The sequence below is a fragment of the Salvia miltiorrhiza genome, chromosome 8, assembly GCF_028751815.1.
Source record: "Salvia miltiorrhiza cultivar Shanhuang (shh) chromosome 8, IMPLAD_Smil_shh, whole genome shotgun sequence".
Classification (NCBI taxonomy): Eukaryota; Viridiplantae; Streptophyta; class Magnoliopsida; order Lamiales; family Lamiaceae; genus Salvia; species Salvia miltiorrhiza.
In genome coordinates, this window is record NC_080394.1 from 34614876 (window position 1) to 34626693 (window position 11818).

Sequence of the window (11818 nt, forward strand, 5' to 3'; positions counted from 1 at the left end):
AGCCGCTGCCTTTGAATTCTAGAGTGTTCTCCACTTCTCCCAAAATTCTACCCTAATCTCATTACAGATCCGCCGTTCTCACTTTCCAGATTCAACGCTTCAAACATTTTCTACAATTCAAGTATTCTCCACAAGCCACGGCTGCCGATGCTCTCCCTCTTCATCTCTCTCCCTCTGCCTCACCCTCTATTTCTTAATCCCATCTCCCTCGACCTATCTGATTTCGCGACAGAACGGCGGTAAAGCCCTACATCCCCAATCCACCCACTCCGCCCTCACATCTAGGCACTGCGTCGCTCCACGCGGCGTCGCCTCCTTCCTCGCCGACAACGAATGCTTCGCCGCCTCCTTCAGCATAGCCCGTATCCAGCCGCCGCCGTCCGGGTTTCAAACGACGGCTCCAGATCTCGGCTTCTTCCCTAGTATGCATCTTAAATTCTAGCGTCCTCCATATAATTATTTGTCTGCTTGTTAATGTGGATGTTTCTTGTCAGTGTGTTTTGTTGGCATTATTTTGGCAGATTTGTGATTAAACCCTTAGGCCAGGGCACGACTCGGTATTAAACCCCACCCATGTCACGACCGGCCTTAATTAAGGATAATTAATCCGGGAAAACCATGACTGGGGAAGGGAAATTAAGAAGCGGGATTAGAAAGGGGTGCATAAAAGAATACTCAAAGAGCTTGAATACGCGTTAAATATTCCTTAAAAAGGAAAAAGGCATCGTTAGGGGCTTGGCTAAAACATTATCAAAGTTTGCAACGGAAGGCGTAACTGAAATAATCAGTGTTTACAGCGGAATGCATAACTGAGATACATGTATGAAGACATGTATCCTTTCTGAGCCTACTTTAAGTTCGACAAAAACTCTACTCAGCAACAACACTTCATCGCCCATCACAGCTCAACCTGCACAAACATAAACATCGAAGGGCTAAGTACAAGAGTACTTAGTGGGCAGTTGCCAAGCATATAACATAACATCATTAACAATTTCACAATATCGCATAAGAGGCATGAGTTTCTTTCATATCCTTTGCTCATTAAACATTTCCAAATTCATAAATAGCACATCAATCTTCATTAACAAACACCGTGTCGTGGAGAAGGCCTTCCCCAACGAACACGGGCATCGCTCCGTGAAGGGGGCCTCCTTCAGCGGTCACGGCATCGTACTATTGAGGGAGGCCTCCCCCAATAGACGCTGTAACACTGGCATACTGGCATACTGGCATCGCGCCGCGAGAGAGGCCTCTCTCAGCGGACACGGGCATCGCGCCGTGAGGAAGGCCCTCCTCAACGGACACGGCATCGTACTGTTGAGGGAGGCCTCCCCCAACAGACGCAAGCATCAAACATAAGCATAAACTTATCAGCGTAAAGCATTCAAGCGTAAATAGGTGTAATCAAGCGTAAATTACATAGGGCGTAAATAGTATAAACAGCATAGCGTAAATCATTTAACGTGCAGCATAATAAAGCTTAACTCAGTTAAACGTAATAAAGCATACCATACTTGAAGATCCAATTTGCATTTTAAAGCATAACATTTGCATAACATCTTATTTACGCGTAAGAAATTGCCCACCTGATAGCAAAGTTTTGCTAAAGTACTGTGACTTCTTGAATAGTTCTTACTCTCGCTCTTGACCTTAATCATGAGAATGTAAAATAAGACATTGCCTCGAGGAAAATTCTCAATTAATGAGAAAGCGTAATTTAACTATGCATGAATCTCGTATGCATGAACTATTATTCTGAGATAATCGGGAATTCTACTATTAATCCTTGTTAATAGATTTAATTAATTCTCATATAACGCGGTCGAATAAAGCTGTGATTCTTTCTTCCTTATCGGAATATTCTAGTCGTGAAATAAATCTCGCCTTTGTACTCGTTCGAAATAAAAGAATTAACTAGGCTTGTCTCAAGATGTGAGCTCGTGGAGACTGTCGGGCTTTTCGATAGAAACATAATTACTAAACCTCAAATAATTAATAGGCTCAAAAGAGAGTAGCCAATTAATTAAATAAACCAGTGGCCTTAATGAAATAAACAGTAATGGCTTGCTTTAAAGTCTGAAGTCCAAAAACAATATTAAATAAACTGGGCGGCTCATTTACTGAATACGAATCGGCTCACCCACTGATAAATAATTGGGCTCCATCAAAAATTGATACTGCTAGGCTTAGCTCAAAGGAGTAACTTCAGCTCAAGCTTTAAAAGAATTAAAGCCCAACTTAAAAAGTCTTCGACCCAAAACAATTAAAATAGGGGTCCAAATAATAATTAATGTGGACTGAAAAGAATTAATCTTAGCCCAGAAAGGCAATTTAATCGGCCAAAATGATGAATTAAACTGGCCCAACGAAATATAAATGGGACTAGAATAATAGCCCATCATAAAATATGCATCAGCCCAACTCCTTAAATAAATCAAGCCCAATAGAATTAATGAAAAGGGCCAATTAAAATTAAAGACTGGCCCAGTTCGAATTTAATGAAAGCCCAATCAATTAAATTGGAAGCTCAATTCCTTTAGAATAAAACAAACCCAAGCTCAAATAATTCGGCCCAAATAATATAGATAAAGGCCCAATTCGAATTTAGATGTGAAGCCCAAGCCATTAAAATTCAAGCCCGAAAATTAAAAGGGAAAAGCCCAAACAATTAAAATATATCGGCCCAACTGATAGCCCAATCTCTCTCTCTTTTCTAATTCTCGGTCTCTCTCTCTTTCTCAAGATTCAATCTCGCCTTTCTCTCTCTGGAAGAGCCGCTCAAGACATCTCTCTCTCTCTCGCCCGCTCTACACGAGCTCCGCCGCCGCGTCTGCACTTCTTCCGGCCATTCAACCGGCATCTGCTTTGGTCGGCTTCGACTGCCGACTCGTGAAACCCCGGCCGCGTTCTCTCTCTGCTCCTTCGTCCATCCGCAGAACCCAATCGAGCCCTAGAATCTGGAATGTCGCCGCTGCCGAGCAGCCGCTGCTCGGGCTCGGTACCGGTCGAACAGAGCGGTTGCGTCTCGTTCGTGGCTGCGTCGGGCTGTTCTCCCTCTCTCCCCGCTCTCTCTCTCATCGTGTTCGCCTCACACTCCAGGAACCCGCCGCCTTCCTCCGCGGCTTCTGAAATCCGGCGAGGTCGCGGCTCACCTCCTACACTCATCTGAATCTCTAAATTCTGGTGCAGACATACGCCGCCCTTAAAATCGGCGAGGTCAACGCCGTTCGTTTCCCCTTCTTTTAAAGCTGAATCTGCCGCTCCGGGTTCGCCGCCGTGCCTTTGCTTTGCCTCTACGATCTGCCTTGGTTCGATCTTGGCCGGGGTCGCCTCTGTCTCTCCCTCGAATCTCCTCCGGCGGAGCAACAGCAGCCGCCGGACTTGGCCCCCTCTGTTCCAGCCCCGCGTCCAGCCGCCGCTGCCGTCCAGCCGCCGGATCGTTGCTGCTATTTGGGGTTCCGATGAGGTTGGCGAGTTCGCCCTGTTCCGACCATCGTCGTCGTCATCGGGCAGTCAGCCCTTCCTCTCAAGATAAGTCTTTTTCTTACTCAATTATCTCGGTTCTTAACGTGAATTAGCCAAGAATAAAGTGTAATCTCTTCTTGCTTTGCATAAACTCAAATTATGCTCGTTTAAAACTACATACGAACTGCTACTTGTTCATGAAAGCGTAGTTGGTTGCTTAGTAAGTTCAAGATGCTATAAGGTCTTCTATGATTGAACTGATCATGCCCATGCTTTAATATGAATGTTTACTGGAAAGGATATTTGAGATTGTGAATTACCTTGCGAATGTTTTGGGCTTGGTTGGCTGCTGTGATGTTGAGTTAAAAGAACTGGAATGACTGAACTGAAAGATCAAACTTGTTTCTTTCAATAACTGTAAGTTGTAATTGGAAGGAGATGATGAATCAATACTAATTTTTTTACCTTAATGTTTCTGGCAGAGAGTGAATGAGTGATTTCTCTCACTTTTCGGTTGTAGTGCATTGAATGAATTGAAACTTGAAAACATTGGCAGGTTGAAATGGAGGCTCCCCTGCTCTTTGGGAGATTCTTGGTGAAAAGTGATAGTGAGTCTTGCGTTGCTTGGCTGAAGTTGAGACTAAGATAAGGAAGAGTTGTTGCTGCACTAGTATGGTGGGGGAGTTGGTGGTTGTGGAGTTGGTGGGGAGAAAAAGATGGTGGAAAGCATGACTTTAGCAAAGTTAAAGAAAAGGAGCTGATTTTGTAAAACTATGCATATTTTATTTTGATTTTGTGTCAATACTTTAGTGAGTGGGATTAAGTGGCCACGTAGAGTCCACAATCTTTGTGGTATACTAGACGATTTTCCCCAAGCTGGGAACTAGACTGTAATCTGTGAACTGTAAATAAATACTGGCTTCGATTTTAAATCATCGCATTTCTGTATCTGCTTGATATCTTTTTTCTTACCTGCTAACTTGATAAACTGTAATATAACTTAAATTAAATCCGTAGATTTAATCTGCGTTGCAGTCGGAATAATTCCTCGACTTCTAGTAGCACTAATAAAATATAACTGCTTCTGTTTTTCGATTAATAAATAACATGACTTTGCTAAGTCAGTTATAACTTGGAAATAATAATTATTGAATGGCTCAATAATGCTCGTCGCGTTTTTCTCATACGTTATAAAAGTATAAAGCTAAAATAATAACTCCGTTTCTGATAAAAAAAATCAGGACCATAAACTGGATTCATTTATAAAAATTTCATTTACTAGTTTTAATCATAATTAAAAGAGCGGGCTACTACAACCCACCTCTCATTCTCTGCTCAGCGCGCGACGACTTCAAAACCTAAATCCACATTTCCGTTCAATCCACTATGGATCCGCAGCCCGAACCCGTAAATTACATCTGCGGAGGTGATCCTATTACTCGAATAGGGGCTCTCGTTTGTTTCAATTCCATGCGTTTAATTTTTGTTTTATTCGCTTCCTTTGATTTGTTTGAATGACAAAATTGAACTATGGGCTTTGCAGATTGTGGGCAGGAGAACACGCTGAAGCCAGGGGATGTGATCCAGTGCCGTGAATGTGGTTATCGCATCCTCTACAAGAAACGCACCCGCAGAAGTATTACTATTTCCCTTTTTCTTATTCTGCCTTATTGTTGCCTGTTTTTCGTTTCTCTTATCGTTTCGATTTCACATCTTAAATCATGGTACATACAATAATTCTGTAATTTGTGGTATAAGTTCTATAATTTGGGGTTGGACGACTGAGTGTTTGAACTGAAATAGGTATTAATTTATGGGGTAGTAATTTATCTTTCTGTGGCAATGTGACTACTTTATTACTCCAAATTAATAGTATGAATTAATAGCCTTGGGACGACGAGAATCTGTTAACTAAAATTCGTATCAAGAGTAATATTTTATCTTTATGCCACAAATCGGGATACTAATTTATTGAGTATCAATGTATAACAGTTCTATTATAATTTTAAATATAGTCAAAATCACTATCTTGATCATTGTAGAACGTTCTATACTATAAGTTTCATGTATTTACAAAGTTGGGACGTTACGGAATCTTTTAACGGAAAGAGATAGCATTTTATCTTTAGGCACCAAGATGTGACTATGAGAATTTCAGTGATTATTGATATATTGAGAATTAATATTTAATGGCTCTACTGTAAGAATCCTGCCTTCGCCGAGCTACACAATATTTATTTATGCAAGTGTATTAACTATTAAATGCTTTGAGGATGAACATTGTTGCTACTTGCTAGCTTGGTTTAACAAGAAGTCCCCAGTTTGTAAACTGAGTATGAACATTCTTCCTTGCTGGGTTTGACATGAAGTTTCTCATTTATGCTCTTTGAGTATGATAGGATTCACTAATTTGTGGCTTGGTTTGTTGTATGTAAGCTGAAGGGAAGTTAAAAATTGGGATAAGTTGTCACACCCCAATTCTTGAAACAATAACTATAACTGGGGCACGACTAATCATCTAAATAAACAAGGGAAAATCCTTGTGAAATCCGAATAAAAGGGATAACAATCGGGCTTAGCCCCTTTGGATGAAGAAAGACAAGTATTCAAGTTATACGAATCAATCAACAAACATAATAACTTCAGGATCACAAGTTTAGTGTCATGCTTCAGATAACCAACATTCACTGATCGAAATACTTGAGAGTCAATAGTCTAGGCTCAACAAAAGATATTGTTTAGAATCACAACATAATAGGTGTTAAGTTAAGGAACAAAAGACAGATACTGGCTAGTTTTGCAGCGGAAATCAAAATAAGGAGCTGAACTCTAGCCTCAGCTCTGCCCCGTCATCACCTGCCGCTAACCTGAAAAACATTTGAAAGTATTTTTGGGCTAAGTACTAATGTACTTAGTGGGCTGCAACTTTAAAACATTTCATAATCTGAAGAACAGTTTATCCAATCTTACTGACATGACATAGAAGGTTTTTAAAGAGAAATAACTTCTATGCATGTTAAAACATTTCATATATATATACTTAATTATTTTGCGCGCATTTGTACACTCCATTCTGTTACTCGCTGTGATCCCGGACCTTTTAGCCACCGACGGATCTCTGTCTCCCGCTGACTTGAACTGAGGGCGTAACCCAGCCAAATAAATAAACCTCGAAAATTAATCCAGACAGGCCTATCATTTCTATGCTCCGGAACACATCCCGTCGAGCACCCTTATAACGCCTCTGGTTAGTGCCCGATGGAGATCAACCCACCGAGTCAGCTAACAAGTGTACACAATTCTCAAACAACGTGTTAGGTCATAAGAGAATCTCAATTGATTAACTGCACGAGCCTTAAACATGGTAGAGTGCACAAAAATATTTTATTGGATAAACAGTTTATATTTCACGAATATTTAAATCATTAGCTCAATCATACATTTGGAAAATAAGCCCACCTGTCTAGGCAAAGCCTGTCGTTTAACCTTATCTCTGAATCGGAATAGCAGTGCTAATCCTCCTGATGCTCAAGGCCTACAAGAAATCTATTCTTAATAGGTCTCTTAAATCTAAACTCAAGTCACGGTGAAGTGCTTAATATTCTATGATTCACTTAGCCGGGTTTTCAAAATTTAATGAATAAATAATTGAAAACATTTCTCTTGAGTTAAGAACACCAACAATGTTCTTACTCGACTTTCTTTAATAATTGGAATTATAATTAAAACCAATTAAATCATAAATACTTTATTGCAAAATATAATGCAATTTCATGTCATGCTTAGCATATAATAAGTAATTTACTTAAAATACGCACATAATAATAATATAATATTATTATGAAAATTATCCTTTAAATAAATTAATCAAACCAATAATAGTTCAATTAATAAAACATAAGACAGCCCAATTAAATAAATTGAAGGCAGTCCAAAGTCCTTAAATAAAATAAGGGCCCAAAACATTTATTCAATAAAATACTTGGCCCAAGCTTCCTTCCCTTCGTTCTTTTTAAAAACAACCAGGCCCAGCTGAATAAATAGAAGAAATCGGCCCACTGAAAAATTAAAGCAAATCTCGGCCCACTGAAACAAAGCCCAAATAAGGAGCCCAACACTCAAGACCCTAGCCCAACACTCCCTTCCCTTCTTCTCCCCCCTATCAGCCGCACACACTGACACACGCATACACACCTTCACATCAGTTTCTCTCACTCTCCCTCAACTCTCGACTGTCTCTCTCGACTGCTCGAACTCACGGCCGCTGGAGCTCGCCGGAGCAAGCGGCGGCAACCATTACCTCTCGGTTCTCCCTTCTCTCGGTTCAAAACAGAGAATCACCGCCTCCGTCCATCTCTCTCTCACCGTGGCTGAAAGGTAGCGGCAAAGCCGCCGTGCCTTGCCATCTCCCTCGAGTCTCTCTCTCTCGACTCTCTTCTCAGATCGGAACCCCACCCACCTCTCATTCTCTGCTCAGCGCGCGACGACTTCAAAACCTAAATCCACATTTCCGTTCAATCCACTATGGATCCGCAGCCCGAACCCGTAAACTACATCTGCGGAGGTGATCCTATAACTCGAATAGGGGCCATCGTTTGTTTCAATTCCATGCGTTTAATTTTTGTTTTATTCGCTTCCTTTGATTTGTTTGAATGACAAAATTGAACTATGGGCTTTGCAGATTGTGGGCAGGAGAACACGCTGAAGCCAGGGGATGTGATTCAGTGCCGTGAATGTGGTTATCGCATCCTCTACAAGAAACGCACCCGCAGAAGTATTACTATTTCCCTTTTTCTTATTCTGCCTTATTGTTGCCTGTTTTTCGTTTCTCTTATCGTTTCGATTTCACATCTTAAATCATGGTACATTCAATAATTCTGTAATTTGTGGTATAAGTTCTACAATTTGGGGTTGGACGACAAAGTGTTTGAACTGAAATAGGTATTAATTTATGGGGTAGTAATTTATCTTTCTGTGGCAATGTGACTACTTTATTACTCCAAATTAATAGTATGAATTAATAGCCTTGGGACGACGAGAATCTGTTAACTAAAATTCGTATCAAGAGTAATATTTTATCTTTATGCCACAAGTCGGGATACTAATTTATTGAGTATCAATGTATAACAGTTCTATTATAATTTTAAATATAGTCAAAATCACTATCTTGATCATTGTAGAACGTTCTATACTATAAGTTTCATGTATTTACAAAGTTGGGACGTTACGGAATCTTTTAACGGAAAGAGATAGCATTTTATCTTTAGGCACCAAGATGTGACTATGAGAATTTAAGTGATTATTGATATATTGAGAATTAATATTTAATGGCTCTACTGTAAGAATCCTGCCTTCGCTGAGCTACACAATATTTATTTATGCAAGTGTATTAACTATTAAATGCTTTGAGGATGAACATTGTTGCTACTTGCTAGCTTGGTTTAACAAGAAGTCCCCAATTTGTAAACTGAGTATGAACATTCTTCCTTGCTGGGTTTGACATGAAGTTTCTCATTTATGCTCTTTGAGTATGATAGGATTCACTAATTTGTGGCTTGGTTTGTTGTATGTAAGCTGAAGGGAAGTTAAAAATTGGGATAAGTGACCACCGTTAGAATACAGTTCCGAGTCCAAATGTCATGATGATATAGTAAAATGGAAGACCATATACATACATATGTACATGCATACACATATATACATATGTGACTGGTTTTATTTTTGTTTTTTTGGTTAAAGAATGATTGGTTTTTGTTATAATACTTCAATTTCAGTGTCAGTTGTAATAGGTAAGGAATACACTTGAGGATTGAGGTTTATTTTTACATGGGGAATGAGACTGGTTTTTTAAAGATGACTGTAGAAGAGATCTTCAACCGTGTGAAAAAGAATCTTAATTGATTAAATGCACATCACCTTGCTAGGACTTTCTGTTGCCCCCATCATCAGTGATGCAGCTGATCATGAAAGTTTTGTTTTCACACAATCAATGCAATAATGGGCCATTGCTATGCTATAATACTTCTATCTAATAGCAGCATCATCTTGGATCTTGGTGGTGCTTTATGGGATTGTGAACTTGAATTGTTGATTGTATGACTGTCTTTTCCCTTCTGGATTAACATATGTTTGTTTTACTTGAACGATGCAGTTGTCCAGTATGAAGCGCGCTAGAGAAACTTCGGAGGTCTATAGAGTAAAATCAATTGGTTAATTTCCCATTACTGTTGTCTGCACGATGTTTTATGATATGTTGTTGAGAATTGTTAATCTCTGTGAATTGTGATATATTATATGGTGATGTACATTGCATGTTTTGTGGTTACTTTATGAATTCAAGAAATGAAAACGTGTGTTGCTCGATCTGTTCAAGATAGGAATGATGTGATTGCTAGGTACCATTATGACATTATCAACTCATGTAACACACCAATTTTCGTAAAACCAGAAACCTTATTACTATCTTTGTATTCAAAACTAAATAAATGTTTGTGCATGATGTAGCACTTTTGAAATAAATAAAAGCTTTGGGGTTAGTGCTATCGCTCGTAATACCTTATCCAGATTAATTTTACCCTCTCGTCTCCAAAAAAATAAAATATGCAGCACTTTTGATGATAGAGTTGATAATTGGGGGATGTTTTATTGGATAGAGAGTGCCATAGATATGTTCGTCATTGCGTTAAATCCCAATGAGGTTTCTGTATAATTTCAAGGTTTTCACCTTTCCATCATATTTTTCTTGAGAATGTAGTTTTGGCTCTTAATGGTAAATTACAATTTCTGTGAGACCTATGCAATGTGAGAGAGACAAAACATATTATTAAAACTAACTACATTTAATTGATAAACATTAAATTATAGAGAAATACAAATCGTAAACCTGAATAAATACATATTTACCTGCCATGCAACAAAGTACATAAAAATTCAAGTTATATTTCAATTTACATAAAGAAAAGTAAAGGCACAACATGCACAGCGCTGGGTTACAAGTCAGAAGATTAAAATTTGAGGTGTTGGAAGTAGTGATGGATGATTAATCGATTTCAATTTCAGCACCACCACTCTCAAGGTTACTTCCATTAAGGTTGAGGCTTTCACCAAAACTAGTATTATACCCGTGCTCCGCACGGTCCGATTATTAATACGTATTTATCATATATAATAATAGCAATATATAATTTTTAATATATATTTAAGTGATATAACACAAAATACAAAGTAAATAAATGAAAATGAAAATTTACATTACATAATACAAAATATGGAAACAGAAAAAACAAAAGACTTTCATATCATACAATTAGATTATAAGATAGTACAACATAAACAGTCGCGGATCCAGCATTTGTTATTAGGAGTTACAAAATTTATTGAAGTACGACGTATGCAAATATCTACATAAGGGTGCGGGGGCACCCCTGAGCCAATTTTTTTGAGCATTATGCTCGTTCGTATTTATATGTAAGTAGAACCATAATGAGTTTAGAATTAGAATTAATCACTTAATTGTTTGCAATTTCATTAATTCAATAGCAAGTATGTTAAAAGCATATAAAGACATACTTCCATGCATATTATTTTAGAAATTGTTTTATCTTCTAAACAAATAAATTAATTTCATTATTAATAGTTCGTAATTTACTTTAATGCGAGGATTGACTCAAATTCAATATTAAAGCTTATCTAATTAGAAACAAAAATGAGACGAAAATAACATAAACTTCAAACTAATAGAACAAATCACTGTAAATTGTTAAACTTTTAATGTAATAATAGAACAAATCACAGTAAATTGTTAAACTTAACTAACTAATATACTAAAACACGCTAATATATTAGTAATAGCAAATACAGTAATAACTAATACAAAAAAAATTGATGACAATTTTTTGAATGCAAATATTTTTTTTATTGAAACTATTTGTACAATATTGATGATTTTTAAAATAATTTTATTTCTTTATAAATTATTTATAGACACTAATTAAAGTATACCATCACAAATCAACTACAAAATAAATATTATAATTAATAAATAATTAATCATTAAATAAGTTTTAATTCATTACCATTCGAATTTATTAAGTCTCAAATAGTTTCAATAAAAAAATACCAACCTTCAACAAATTATCATTTAAATTAATTCTTTTATACTCCCTTCATCCCATTAATAATGTCTAATTTCCTTTTCGGATTACAGATACAATAACAATAATGTGTGTGCGTGTGTGTATACACAAAGTCTTGAAGCCAAAGTCTCTTTGCCCTAAAAAAAATTGTATTCTTAAGTCCATAAATGCAAATATAATCTCAACAGTCAATTTACTGTTAAAATAGTTCATGC

The 11818-nt window shown here is 37.6% G+C and overlaps 2 protein-coding genes and 1 long non-coding RNA gene across 4 annotated transcripts; all 3 read left to right on the forward strand.

Annotated features, from left to right (window-relative positions):
- The first annotated feature begins 1951 nt into the window (after positions 1–1951).
- Positions 1952–4416, forward strand: LOC130997889 (uncharacterized). Its single transcript, XR_009093241.1, has 2 exons — positions 1952–3143; positions 3220–4416. It is a non-coding gene; the product is annotated as an uncharacterized LOC130997889 (long non-coding RNA).
- A 367-nt stretch (positions 4417–4783) lies between these two features.
- On the forward strand, positions 4784–5926 carry LOC130997890 (DNA-directed RNA polymerases II, IV and V subunit 12-like). Its single transcript, XM_057923322.1, has 2 exons — positions 4784–4894; positions 5012–5926. The coding sequence occupies exons 1-2, from the start codon at positions 4855–4857 to the stop codon at positions 5203–5205; spliced, it is 234 nt and encodes a 77-aa protein (XP_057779305.1). The 5' UTR covers positions 4784–4854; the 3' UTR covers positions 5206–5926.
- Positions 5927–7605: 1679 nt separating this feature from the next.
- On the forward strand, positions 7606–9840 carry LOC130997891 (DNA-directed RNA polymerases II, IV and V subunit 12). Of its 2 annotated transcripts, XR_009093242.1 has the most exons (4): positions 7606–8032; positions 8150–8242; positions 9620–9741; positions 9781–9840. XR_009093242.1 is itself a non-coding variant. In XM_057923323.1 (3 exons), exons 1-3 carry the CDS (start codon positions 7993–7995, stop codon positions 9640–9642), a joined length of 156 nt encoding a protein of 51 aa, XP_057779306.1. In that variant the 5' UTR covers positions 7606–7992; the 3' UTR covers positions 9643–9833. The 2 variants fall into 2 exon arrangements, 1 of the variants encoding a protein (XP_057779306.1); XM_057923323.1 differs by having other exon boundaries at positions 9620–9833.
- Positions 9841–11818: the final 1978 nt, after the last annotated feature.